General features: G+C 52.6%; 1 protein-coding gene across 1 annotated transcript in view; it reads right to left on the bottom strand.

The window, feature by feature from the left end:
* The window catches only part of LOC118217605 (transportin-2), an 18,624-nt gene extending 5,550 nt beyond the window's left edge, over window positions 1-13,074 (bottom strand). The window contains exons 1-16 of the mRNA XM_035399512.1: window positions 12,872-13,074; window positions 11,187-11,293; window positions 10,297-10,372; window positions 8,317-8,466; window positions 7,790-7,896; window positions 7,397-7,530; window positions 7,227-7,308; window positions 6,999-7,121; window positions 6,571-6,689; window positions 5,549-5,609; window positions 4,286-4,457; window positions 3,561-3,713; window positions 1,747-1,972; window positions 1,319-1,490; window positions 785-871; window positions 266-373 (exon numbers count right to left, since the gene is read on the bottom strand). Of these exons, the coding sequence (XP_035255403.1) occupies window positions 266-373; window positions 785-871; window positions 1,319-1,490; window positions 1,747-1,972; window positions 3,561-3,713; window positions 4,286-4,457; window positions 5,549-5,609; window positions 6,571-6,689; window positions 6,999-7,121; window positions 7,227-7,308; window positions 7,397-7,530; window positions 7,790-7,896; window positions 8,317-8,466; window positions 10,297-10,372; window positions 11,187-11,285 (1,869 nt within the window). The 5' untranslated portion in view covers window positions 11,286-11,293; window positions 12,872-13,074. The remainder of the gene's footprint in view (window positions 1-265; window positions 374-784; window positions 872-1,318; window positions 1,491-1,746; window positions 1,973-3,560; window positions 3,714-4,285; window positions 4,458-5,548; window positions 5,610-6,570; window positions 6,690-6,998; window positions 7,122-7,226; window positions 7,309-7,396; window positions 7,531-7,789; window positions 7,897-8,316; window positions 8,467-10,296; window positions 10,373-11,186; window positions 11,294-12,871) is intronic.
* Between the last annotated feature and the right edge of the window lie 1,113 nt (window positions 13,075-14,187).

Below are 14,187 nucleotides of genomic sequence, written 5' to 3' on the forward strand. Positions count from 1 at the left end.
ACTGCCTGACTGAGCAGCCGGATCCTGAACCCTTTGAACATTAACACTTTACACTTAGCAGATGCTCTCTGCCACAGCTACTTACACAGCTCACATCCTTTATACACAATCCATTTACACAGCTGCATATTCACTGAGGCTATTCAGGCTAGCGGCAGTGCCACGCCAGGGATTCAGACCGGCAACCTCTCAGCCGCGAGCCCGGTTCGCTAACCGCTGCGCTGCGCCCGCGAGGTCGCCGAGCTGAAAGGGGGGGGGTTCTCACCATGGCCTGGGCGAGGGTCTTCTGCACCAGGGTGACGCAGCGCTGGTACACCGGCTCACAATACGGCAGGAAGCCGCTCTGCAGGGCCGTGGCCACCGACGACAGACACTAGGGGGCGGCAGAGAGGCGTCAGCGCTTGGCACAGAGCAAAACGGCATCGCTTGAGCTGGCTTCCCAGCCAACACAAAAGGTTCTCACAGTGTTGCTGCGATGTTGTAACACTGACGAAACATTCCAGTAAGATCGTAAGAGCATTCTGTGTCAGCTGGGTTAGACCAGTGTCTTTAGGAACCAGTGTGAAAATGCACAGTCATACACAGCTACACTTCAACTAAAGAAAAACACAGCTGTGTGGTTTGTTCAACTATTAAAATTATTACACACAATTGTTTCCACTTAATCGTTTCCATGTGGCTGCCATGTAGCAGCTGTTGCTACAGTCATTCCTAGCATAACTACAGTGTCGTTACCCTGGAGAAAGAGAGAATCAATCAGACATGCCCCTCCCAGGTGTCTCACCTCCAGCAGGGGGAACAGGTCCTTGTCCTCGTCCTTCAGCTCATTCCATTTCTGAATGAGGGGGGGCATCAGCTTCTGGATGTACTCCTGTCAGAGGGAGAAAAGCCTTTTGTACCTGTACCACAGCCCAAGGTGGTACGTTCTCAGCAGGAAGAAAAACCCGACCGGTAGAGCAGTTCCAGCCGTTCCTTTTAAGAGTATCAAATGCAATGTGGACCGTGAAACACCCACGGCAAACTAACAGGGAGGTGAGACATTTCACCTCACAGCACGCTCTGGAGGGTGAGGAGGAGCGTAAACGAAGCCGATGGATGCAATCCCACAAGCCCCAGGGGCATTCTGAGGGTACGAGGCTGGCCTAAACAAAGCGACACTTAAAACTAATCAGGGTTATGCTATCTATGGTACGTCCTTCAAAGGGTCCAAAACAAAAGCAGCGATCAACACACAGGACAGACAAAGCCAATCTGTTCCCAGACTGACCAGCAGGTGGCGCTAGCGTGTGTCCCAGAATCCCCGGGAGCGGGGGCTCACCGGCTGGTTGAGGTGGTGCCCCACGGAGTCGGCCAGCGTGCCGATGGCGTCGTACAGGATGAGCAGGTTCTTGTGCTGGTACTTCCCGAAGGCGAACACCAGCGTGTCCAGGATGAAGCTCAGGTAGGGCACCAGCTCCGTGCACGCCTCCTCCTCCAGGGTGGCGAACGCACTGAGCGGGACAGAGAGAGAGGGGGAGGGGGGGTGAGCCTCGCACCCCTCACGAAACACGCCCGCCCACTGTTCATCTAACTGCTAGCAGAGGAGGAGAGAGGGAGTGAGAGAGGAGGAGAGAAGAGGAGAGAGGGATTGGGCGAGAGAGAAGGAGAGAGGGACTGGGAGGGAGAGAGAAGGAGAGAGAAAGAGAGGGAGAGAGAAGGAGAGAGGGGCAGGCGGTAAAGGGGGCGGAGCCCCGGCGCGTGACTCACCTGCAGGCGGCCTCCTGCACCCTCTTGTTCCCGTCCAGGATGCGCTTGAGCAGCTCGGTCATCAGCGGCTTCAGGTGCGAGTCGGGCGGCTGGCTCACCACCCAGTGGGCGTAGCGGCTGAGCGTCCAGCAGGCGATGGAGCGCACCAGGGCCTTCTTATCGCACAGGCACTGGATCAGGTGCGGGATGAGCTCCGGCAGGTAGGGCACCATGCCCTGCATGCAGCCTGGGGGGGGGGGGGGGGCACAAGGGGCGACGGGTCAGATCACAGAGACCCGAAACAAAAACCACACTGTACATTTCCCCCCAGTCACTGTCTGACTCTGACCAACCCCGCCCGTGACCGGGGCACAGCCCCAACAGGACACGTTCAGCCGAAATAATGCAGCAATCCATGGAGGAGAGCATAGATAATCAACGCAAGAAATATCCCTTGGTCCAACTGTGGTCACTTTGCAAATCACACACACACACACACTCACGCGCAGGTTTCCACAGTTACAAAAGTCAGTTTCTACAAAAGTCAAAGCCTCTCAAGGTCCCGTACCCCACACTGAAGAGCCCGTAAAAGCAGCGCAGCAGGAGCGTGTTACAGGGCATAAACAGAGCTATAAAGCACAGAAACCGCCCAGCAGGCAGCGTCAGCCTCACCGCACTACATAAATAAAGCAAAATGAGAATCACCGCAATGCCCTTCAAATCTGATGCATTTCCAGCAAAACCAAATGATACGCTAACCAGTAGGGTAGGGTAAGGATTCAAATCCTGGATCACTTTCTAAGGGCATAGTTTAGACAAACTTGAACATTAGATCACCTAGATAATCACCAAAACCTAAAACAAATTCAACCTCAAATTCCAAAACTTTTGTTACTTCCAAAAACGTACTACTCTTAAAAACAGTTAATGCCGAAGCTTTCTGAACTTGAGGACTTTCGAGGGGCTTTCATGGAGCGTGGGAAAACCCTGTTCTCTGCTCCAAACCTGGCCAGACACCATCTGCCACCTCTGGGACACCGCAGAGCGCCTCCCTCTCCTCCGAGGGTCCGCCAGGGGTGCGCAGGGGCGGGGCCGTGACCGGGAGCAGCCCCAGCGGCGAGCAGCGGCGGCGGCAGACCCACACGCGGCTACGCAGCTACGCGACTGCATTTCCCCTAGCCCTTCCGGCTCTCTCTCTCTCTCTCTCTCTCGGGAGCCGATGGGGAGGGGCGGAGAGCCCAGGTCTCCCATCGCAGGTTTCGACATCGCCGCCGACGCCGCTCGCTCCGCCGTGTTCGCCCCCCGGCAGCCTCCCGGTCCTTACCGCGCGCGGCGCGATCGCAGCCTCGCACGCCCACGCCGGGCTCCAGCGGCGAGCGAAAGCACCGAGCCCAGCGGGGTTTTTTATTGGCTCTCACGCTGCGATGACACGCTTATCCAGAGCGACTTCGGCGGCCAATGAGGCGAGACCGCGTGCGCGCCACAGGACATGGCGATTCTGAGACTGACCAGCAGCCGCAGGACAGTGGAGACAGAGTGAGGGAGGGGGAAAGAGGGAGGGAGGATGGAGAGAGGAGACAGAATGGGAGAGAAGCAATACGATAGAAAGAGAGAGAATGAGAGCAAAGAACAGGTAGAATGAGAAAAAGAGTGAGACAGGCAGTCAGAACAGGATAGAATGAGATCCAGAGAGAGAGCAAGTCAGACAGAGAGGAGAGCGACTGAGGGAGGGAGGGAGAGAGGGAGAAAGAAAGAGACCGAGAGTGTGAGAGTGAGATGAGAGAGGAGAGAGAGAGAGAGAGAGAGAGAGATAAAGAGGGACATCCAGGCCTCACCCTCGGCGATGGCTCCCAGCACCAAGATGCCGGACTCCTTGATGACCCAGTCCGGGTGGAACAGCAGGCCCTTCAGCAGGGGGAGCAGGTGGGGCAGCAGCTCGTCCCGAAACACGTTGGCCAGGACGTCCAGAGCAGCCGCAGAGCACTTACCTGGGGGGGGGGGGGGGCAAACCGCACAGGTCACCACTGAAGGTTAGAGGGAGGGGGGACAGGCTGGGGGGCTGGGAATTGGAAGGAGACTCCAGAGTTAACATGTGAGTGGGCGTTTTCCAGAGAACAGAGGGGAAGAAAGCGGAATCACGACACCGCGTCTAATCATGGCCCTCGCTGACATACACCCTCCCACACTCCTCCGTCGCCTCGTCCTCCTCCCTCCTCCTCACACGCGCCCGCTCTCTCCATCCTGCACTAAATACACCCTCATCCAACACGAAACTCTCTCTCATCCAACACGAAAGACTCTCTCATCCAACACCAAACACTCTCATCCAACACCAAACTCTCTCATCCAACACCAAACACTCTCTCATCCAACACCAAACACTCTCTCATCCAACACCAAACACTCTCTCATCCAACACCAAACACTCTCTCATCCAACACCAAACACTCTCTCATCCCATACTAAACACACACTCTCTCTCTCCACCCTACACTGAACAGGTGGGGGTTCTCTCTCTCTGGGTGTAAACGTGCTGGAGCGGGCCCGCTCCCGGACTCACGCAGGTTCCAGTCGGACAGCGTGTCGTCGTCGTCGTCTTCGTCCTCGTCGATGTCCTCGCCCTCCTCGCCGCCCCCGCCCTCGTGCTGCAGGGTGACGGTGCGCGACTTGTGGAAGCGCGGCTTGATGTCCTGCTCGCTGTCCGGCACCGTCTCGTCCTCCTCCACGTCGCCCTGGCGGAAGAACAGACGGACAGACGGACAGACGGACGAACAGTCAAGCCAGGGCTGTACAGTGCTTCCATTACAGCATTTACTCCTGAACTAACATGACAAATCATTTAGTAGCACATCTACGAATTGGGATGCATCAGCACGCTCCTACATTTTTCAACTTTGAAAACTTGGGAAAAATCTTAAGTGTCAAGCCCTGCAAGGGACGTTTTGGTCAAAGCCTGACCGTCAGCAAGCAGCTTACACCCCCGCCCCCACCCCCACCTCACTTTTCTGAAAGGTAATCTCATTGCAGTAATCTCCTCTATCAATTCAGGAGCACAGGCTCTCCTCTGAAACAGGCTGTGTCAAACTGCTGTGCTTTTTACAGCGCAGTCTACAAGCTCAGCTCCCATGAAGATGAGTCAGACGAAGGCACTTCACCTGCAGCTGGAGCGCTCAACTGACCAGCAGGGGGCACTAGTGAGTGAAGAGACACGGTCTCCCGGAACCAACTGAACCCTCCCATCCCCGGGCGACACTACAGCCAGACGACACGGTCCAGATAGGACCCCAGACCGCGGGGCCCGTCCACAGCACCGGAACGGAGCCTTAACGAGATCAGCCACCGGGCGGCTCTGCTGGAGACCCAGCTCTGAGGCCAAGGCCCACGGACGTCGGTGACGCAGCGAGGGTGGAGCGAGCGCGTTTTCCGTCTCAGAACCGCCGCGCGGAAAACCGTCGCCGCGCCGACGCGGGCTGCCGGCCCGGGGGGGGGGGGGGGGGGAGCGGGGATCCGGAACGTTCCGCTCTCACGAGGTCGCGGGATTAGCACCGGCCTGGCGAAGCCTCAAAAGGGCGGGTCTCAGCGGCCGGGCGTGGAATTATAACCGACGCGGAACGGAGACGAGGTGGAATCGGCGGGTCGGAGGGTACGAGCGGCGCACACAACACATCGTCTCGCTGCTGTCTGGAGAGCGAGAGCTGTCATCACACCCAGGAGCAGCAATGTGTGTGGGGGGTGGGGGGGGAAGTGAGACAAAATGGGGGAGGGGGGGGGTGAGACAGACAAAGAAAAAAAAGAGGAATACATGGGGGAGGGCGGCGCCCACCTTTAGCAGGATGATGTCGATCTCGGAGTACTTCATCCCGTTCACCAGGATGGGAATGAGTCTGGGAAGACAAACGGACCCTGTAACACGTTTCCAGCAGCAGATCGCTTCTTTAAATACCCCCCCCCACCCTCACTGCATTCAGAAATACAAAACTGTAACAATACCCCCCCCCCCCACCTTCCCATCTGCCAGTACAAGGGGGGGGGGGGGGGGCACAAAGAAAAATGTACACAATGGCATTTTAAGAGGCCACATTTATCAAGCAATCTGTTCAGGAAGTGGGACTGTCTCTGCCCCTCCCTATTTATTACTATCATTACACTAGAGGGCTTATGAGCAGCTTCTGTAGTTCAGTAACACACAGAGATGTTTGCTTCACTTCAGACAGTCGTCTGCGATATGAGAAAGGGTGTTAATTAGCTCGTTATTGTCAGGGTGCTGAAGAAGACGGTGACAGGTACAGTGGAGCTTGTGTGGGTGGCTGGGTCAGGATGGGGGAGGACTTTCAGTGCACCCCCACCACCAGCCCAATTCCTCTCCCTCCCCTGTGACATCATTAACAGGGTGGTAAAATGACACACCCCAGGGGTGGGGCGTTGAGAAAGAGTCACAGGGGGCAGAGTAGTGTGGGAGTGAGAGGCAGTCCGGGGGCCTGGGGCAGTTAGAGTGACACAGGGGGCAGCGCAGTGTGTAAGTGAGAGGTAGGCCGGGGGGCCTGGGGCAGTTAGAGTGACACTGGGGGTGGGGCACAGGGAAGCATGTTACAAGTGTGTTACTCAGGGGGTGGGGGTTTGTGGGAGGTGCTCCTGAGGGTGGGGCTTTGTGGGAGGTGCTCCTGAGGGTGGGGCTTTGTGGGAGGTGCTCCTGAGGGTGGGGCTTTGTGGGAGGTGCTCCTGAGGGTGGGGCTTTGTGGGAGGTGCTCCTGAGGGTGGGGCTTTGTGGGAGGTGCTCCTGAGGGTGGGGCTTTGTGGGAGGTGCCCTTGAGGGTGGGGCTTTGTGGGAGAGAGACAGATACTCACTGCACTAAGTGCCCAGACAGGGCCTCCTTGCAGATGGGCTGCTCTGCCAGGGTGAGCCAGAACTCACAGGCCTCCAGAGCCACGTTCTCATCAGGGTCCTGCGTGCGCTGCAGCATGTACTGCAGCATGAGAGAGAGAGAGAGAGAGGGGGGGGGGGGGGAATATTAATATACCAGACACTGAGATAGAGAGGCAGCTGTGGGGATACACACCAGAGATGGGTGAGAAACTGTCAAAGTGAGAGAGAGAGATGGAAAGAGACACAGAGAGAATGAAAGGGAAAAAGACTGAAAAAAAGACACAGGAATAAATGGGGGACAGAGAGGTAGAACAAAGAGAGAGAGAGGGGTGGAGAGGAAGAGAAACCGAGAGGAAGAGCGGTAGGGAGAAAGAGAGGGAGAGACAGAAAGCGCAGAGGAGCGGCTCACCTGTATGATGCTGTGCATGTGGGGGATGAGCCGGTCGATTCGAACCTCCAGCAGCATGACCAGCGCGCGACACACGTTCTTCCTCACCTCTGAGTCCTCGTCTGCAGCCAGCGCAAACAGGCTCTGCGTGGGGGGGGGGGGGGGAGAGCAGCACAGACACACTGAGTCCTGCCCCCAACTTCAGCAGGGTGGGAGGGGGGGGGGCGCCAGGGGCGGGGCAGGACTCACCTCGATGAAGGTGTCGATGTTGTCCATCAGGGCCTGGGCTCGGCTGATAATGAACTGGTTCACACACGCGATGGCGTGGGATCTGCGGACAGACAGAGGGAGAAGGCGGGCCTGAGACACTGCGGGGGCGGGGCATGGCGGGGGCAGAAACGGCAGGGGGCCTCGCTCACCTGATCTTGGCGCTGCAGTGCTTGAAGAACTGGAGGAATTTGGGGATCATGATGTTGAGGGGGCGGTTCAGGGCGTCGCTGTCCAGGAGCTCGGAGGAGTCCTCGCAGATCTTCTGCAGGGCGCCAAATGAGCCCTGCGCAAAAAAAAAGGGGGGGGGGGGGAGGAGACAGAAGCAGCCGCACACAGAGAGATGGATCAGACAGAATCAACACACTACCGATACAGCCATGCGTCTCATTATCCGTAACTGTGTTTCAGTTTCACTTGCAGCCAATTTAGTGTGTGAGTAATGTCTGAGGCTGCCTGTAACCCAAACGGCTCCGCTTGTGAATAATAAAGTTTTATTCTACTCTGGATGTTAATGTTGAGGCGTGGGGCAGATGGAAGCTGACCTCACACGTGTTGTAGTCCTCAGAGTTGAGCAGGTTGCAGAGCTGAGGCAGAAGCTCTGGCCAGGCCTGCAGCTCCCCTTTAGAGGCGATGGTCGTGATCAGGATACCTGAGGGGGGGGGGGGAGTGAGGGGGTGGGAAGAGAGAAACGAGTAAAGAAGAAAAACTGAACCCAGAGCCAAACAAATTTAGCCAGAGGGAGAGGTTAGAGAAAGAAGCGTGTGTGCACACATACGCACACGCACAGTGACACACATGCACACAGACACAGACACACATGCACACATACGCACACGCACAGTGACACACATGCACACAGACACAGACACACATGCACACATACGCACACGCACAGTGACACACATGCACACAGACACACATGCACACATGCACACAGACACACAGACACACATGCACACAGACACACATGCACATAGACACACATGCACATAGACACACAGACACACATGCACATAGACACACAGACACACATGCACACAGACACAGACACACAGACACCAGGCCTTACCGATGGTGGCTCGGATGAGGGGGGAGGGGTCCCCGATGTTGTTCAGGCACTCGCGCTTGATGAAGTCGGCCACGGGCGGGGGGAAGTTCTGGTAGTGCGCCTTAACATTGTTCTTCAGAATCAGACCACTGAGAGAGCGAGTGGGCTCATCTGAGCAGAGGGGAGGGGGAGAAGAAAGAGGTAGAGCAAGGGGAGGGAGAGAGTGAGAAAGGGAGAGGGGGAGAAGTAAAGGGTAGAGCAAGGGGAGGGAGAGAGTGAGAGGGGGAGAAGAAAGAGGTAGAACAAGGGGAGGGAGAAGAAAGAGGTAGAGCAAGGGGAGGGAGAGAGTGAGAAAGGGAGAGGGGGAGAAGTAAAGGGTAGAGCAAGGGGAGGGAGAGAGTGAGAGGGGGAGAAGAAAGAGGTAGAACAAGGGGAGGGAGAGAGTGAGTGAGAAAGGGTGGGAAAGATTGATGGAGAGAGAGTTAAGAGGGAGAGAGGGAGGAAAAGGCCACAGAACAATACGGGGAAAACAGATCGAGGAAAGAAAGAAACAGAAAAAGGGATGGGGAGGAGAGCATCAAGAGAGAGAAAACAGGGGAAAAAAGGATATGAAAGAGTGAGGGAACAGAGAGAGAGAGAGAGAAGGAGGGGGACACAGAAGGACAGAAAGGGAGGGGTGGGGTCAGGAAGTGGGGAGAAAAGAATGCCAGCGGTTTGGGGGGGGGGGGATAGGGAGGAAACAAGAGGAGAAAAATCAGACGACAAAATCCCAAAATACCAACAACATGAACAAAGCGCTTTGACTCTGGTCCTCAACCACCAGCTCCTTTCTCCTGCCCATAACCCCCCCCCACCCCCCCCCCCGATAATTCCCAACCGCCCTGGGAGTGTCCCGGCCGACACTGGTGTAATTTTTCCATCAGTAAGATTGATTACACAATAGGACTTGAACCACACGAGACGGCAAACAGAGCCGGATTTAAAGCTCCAACGACAACGTCTGGGACTACAAGCCCCAGCGTCCTCCACAACAAGACGGATTCGTAGCATCACCCAACACATTCCCCCAACTGTGCGGTTTACATCCAAACGTTCTCCCCATCTGATTTGCTTTAAATTGTCCGCAGGAATCTTCCAATTTTTACCCCCCACAGAGAGACGGCGCTTCATCAGGAGTGCGTGTCGGACATCTGCCGCGTGAAAGACGACGCTAAAGCAGAACCAGCAAAAATAAACGACGGCGGGAAAAAGCCAGGCGCGTCGTCCAAGGCAACACCTGAAACCGGGGACATTCCGGCAAACCTGGAAGCCGCGGCGACACCCTGGCAGGAGACACACCGCCGCGAGAACCGGACAGAGGAGCGCCAAAACGGAAATGGCAAACACACGGGAGGGGCGGGACGCGCCAGACCGCAGCCGGCAAAGCTCCTCTTTCCTGAGAAAACTCCCACGAGCTGAGACTCCACGGCACCAGCAGCAGCCGTTACTCAGAGACTGTCAGCATTACGGCCTGAACAGCCGAGGTGGTCAAGCACCGCGGCAACTGGCCTGGCAGACAGGCGTAACTCAAGCAAAGCGGGGTGACCCAATGAGACTGTGAGACACGGGGCTGATGGTAAAATGCCAGAAACATAGAGGAACTTTAAGTAAGAGGCAGCGGTCGAGGTTTTCAATGCTCCCACCCAGAGGTTCTTGATTACCATGATCCTTTTTTACTATTTTAACTACAATTGCACAACCCTCAATGTGTAATGAAAGGGCCTTGTGCCTGCTTTGTTAAGTATCTATGACCAGGGGACCCACAGACTGGAAATGCAGAACTACAGGTGGTTGAAACCGTACTGCGAGTTGCGCCACTTGTGAACCAATTTGAGAAACGACACGTGTTCCTGCAGCTGGAGCAGACCAACACACACGCGCGCGCACACACACACACACACACACACACACACACACACAAACGAGGCTCCATAGCAACTGGAAGTAAATAAATGACCTTACCTTCGGATTTCAGGCTTGTGAGGACAAAGATGAGATAGTTGTTGAAATCAGGATACTGATTAAGTTGTTCCAGTTTCTTGGAGCAAAGTTAAGGAACATGACATCACAGCAACATAAGATACACAGCTTCCAAGGTCCAAACACAGACAGCACCATCACACACTGACGGGCGGTAAACTTTGATCGATACCCCACTGAATAATTCACAATCTATAAAACATGCCCTTACCCTGAATAGCTTGGATAGGAAGGGTACTGCTAAAACACTGCTCGTTTGAAACAAAAATAACCTTGAGTGTATCGGTGTTAGTTTGGGCACCCTGCAACTGCTATCAAAGGCACCCGGACAAAGCAGGTTCCAAAAAAAAAAATTTTGCTTATCCTGTCCAGAAATTCTGAACCAAAATTGGTCCAGTTCTCTTTTATTTATATTGCACACATTAAAAACGTGAGATGTGTTGAATCTTCACGATCTGATTAAGGTATGTTTCCAATATTTGGGGGGAAAAAAAGAACTTAACAGAAAAAACAGTGTCATTCCCTCTCACCCAATAGCAGAATATCTTCAAAAGTTTACTTCTGCATCGTCCCGGCCCATTTTCTACCCACCACTGGAGAAACTTGAAGAAAAAAAATCCTAATTCTAAGTAAAGGATCAAGAAAGACTAATTACTTAGTAATTAGTTATGGGCAGGTATTCAGACCCCAACACCGCACTGTGATCCGACACTGGTACTCTGCATTATACCATTCTTGTAACCCAATTCAGCTACCAACACGCTTTCTCCCAACATCCTCACTAATCCTTTACACACACACACACACACACTTCCCCAATCTGCGTAGGCTTGTTTCCCCACATCACCGCGTCTCCACGGTAGTAAGGATACTTCTTGCACAGCCCTCTGTGTGGCAGTGTTTGGGGACTGGGAGTCCTTCAAGAGCTGGAGAACCTGCTGAAGGCCCTGTTCATCGGGCTGCCACTCCATCCTGGAAGCTGCCAAAACACACACACAGACACACACAACAGTTACATTTACTGCTTACAAATTTCCCAAGCGTATATGCTTGGGTAGCAGGGCAACAATGAAAAACCAGGGCTCACTTCCTCTTCAGTTTTCACTTAAGAAATCTTGCTGTTCAGTACAAACAAAGCCAAATCTGAGATAGGAATGGAGGATTGAAAGGCCCAGAGTGCACTGTTCAGAAAAGGGTATGAAAGTAACACCAGCCACGAGCTAAATGCAGGTCAATTTAATCTGTGGCTGGTAAATTTGGGAACTCTACCAGTCACTTTGGCAGGTAACGGTCTATCACTTGGAGGTCCTGCTGTATTATAAATACTTAGTAGTCTGGGAGAAGAGTGAAATTGGCTGGTGAATTTTGGGATGCACTAGCTACTGTGGCTACTCCAGGGGATGCAAAAGTAAGTTCCCTACCCTTGCTCTGAACACTGCATCACACCAGGCACTTGAAGAGTCTGTCGCTCTACACCAGTGAAATGAAAGCGCGCTTACTGCCAGTGTACACGCAGAATCGAGCTACAGGGTAACGCGCGCTCATCTTTGACGCGCAGGACTCCAAACCGCAAATGAATCCGATTCCGAGGGCTGATCGAACTACCTGTATCAAGTTGCGCGAGCGACTCACGAGGACTGTAATTGCGAACAGAGTAACAGTGAAAGTGGTGCCATAGCAAAATCCACGTGAAGACTTAACCAAAGCTCAGGCTTTAACACATCGCAAACACAGACGTGCCAGCCTGTACACAAAGCCATGTTATGGCATGGTGAGAAATGGCCAGCTAGGCGCATACACAAGACTAACTGCACTGTAAGTACACGTAAAAGGACACGAGATGGACTTCAGTCATGAGACGAGTTATTACGCGCGCGTGCAATTACCGACCCCGTTCCATCTGCTACCCGGTTAGGAAGCCGCCCTGACTAATCCGATTGCCCACCCCCACCTCTTCTTCACCCGACTGGTTTCCAACGTTCACAGCGCAGATTCGTCGGGAAAACAACACGGACCTGAAGGCATCAACTAACTGACTGTTCGTGGAGAATACAAACACAAAGGGATTTTCTACCTTTGTTTGTTAATTGATGAGTCTGATCAATCAGACAACCAATGTTCATTAGCCAGCGACCGTCTGATCAGAGCGACTTGATCCAAGTTAAAGCGTGAGACCGAGTAGTGTGGAAATCACTAACAGTCCCCGGCTTTGGTGTTGGCCAAGGCCGAAGCGGCCTCGTTTTCGTTGTTCAGCAAGGTAGCAAGCTAGCCTCGGGGTTAGCTGGCCATCTACTGCAAGTCAGCTAAAGTAGTTCGCAAGCTACAGACATCAGTCATGCAAAACTGAACCAGTGACACACAGCTGCGGACGAACACGCAAAATACACAATGTTGTGCTTACACTAAACATAATTTAAAACGACAAACGAGGATCAGTGTTTTAACATCCTGGACGCGCATAACACCCGCTGCTAATGCTACCCTTTAATGGTAGCCAATCACGGCTAACTAGCTAGCTAAACTTGAAAGCTGAAAATACCGCCACAACAACAATTACCTGATCTCGCCGAATATTAAAAATTCTAATCCGTTCCGTTTTTTCAGTAGTGGTCGAACGCACTGTAAATGCTTCATGCAAGACTGTTTGGCTATTTTGATTCCTCTCTCGTTCAAGCTGTAAATGCCGCTGTCTTGTTCGCTCCTGGGTCCTTGTCTACTTATCACGCAGTGCTGGGATTGTGGTGGCTGGGCGGTGCATGCCGGACTCAGTAATCTTTGTCTGAACCACTTCGGCTTCCGTTCAGTTTTCCAGCTTGACTAATCAAATGGAAGTATATTTCACGTGGACTGGCACAACTGGCGACGTACTGCGTAGTTTCCCCAACCCCTTCACAGTAATAATAAGAGCGAATGGAAATCTAAACGCGATTGTGACTCCATCTTGGCTCCAAGACAGAAAAGCGTTCGCTGTTTAGAAAGGTGACTTTTTGGCCCGCTTAAGTTTATCTCCGTCTCCACAATACGCTGTATTATCATGACAATCGTCGCTATACTGGCAAATAAATCATAAGCTGAAATATATCTAAATAATTTTGTTTGCAACATTAACATTTTTGTACCCCCCCCCCCCCCCCCCCCCCCCCACTCACACGCAATTACACACGAAATCTGTAGAAGTACACAACCAGTAAGAAATCCTCGTACAACTCCTGTTACATGCAGCAGCTACGCTTATTTAAGTACAAGGTGTCTTCATCCTTACCCAAGAGAACCCCTTACAGAAATACTGCGTAGTCAATAAATAGATGGGTTCCCAATTCGTAAGGTCTCGCACTTGTTGAATGTATAACACCCTGCATTTCACATTACTGCAACGTGTGGACGAATGTAGGAAATAACATTTTATGACATACTCATTTTTAAAAAATGATAGTTCAACATTTAAACCCACAATACAACCATACAGATTTTATTTATGCATTTCAAATTTCATAGAAAATACAACAAACATACAATTTTATTATTTTATATTACAAGACCTTTATTAAGTTAAAAAATCAAATGTAAAGCAATACTTTGTATTAAAAATATATACGGTTCCTGTTGTAAACACAAAAACTGTATTAAACATAAATACATTATTAAAGGCAGCATTTTCTATGACACACAAACCTTCATATATACACACGCACACATAACTTATATACTCATACAGTATATTAATTTTTTTTTTTAAATAACAACCCCATACTGGCAGTATAAATGATGAAAGAATCGGAGCAAAGATCACCTTTAAGAAAATGGCACCACTAATGTGTGCTTACATTCCTGAGTGTCCCTTATCTCATATCGACCCACCCCCCCCCCCCCCCC

The sequence above is a fragment of the Anguilla anguilla genome, chromosome 2 (assembly GCF_013347855.1).
Source record: "Anguilla anguilla isolate fAngAng1 chromosome 2, fAngAng1.pri, whole genome shotgun sequence".
NCBI classification, from domain to species: Eukaryota; Metazoa; Chordata; class Actinopteri; order Anguilliformes; family Anguillidae; genus Anguilla; species Anguilla anguilla.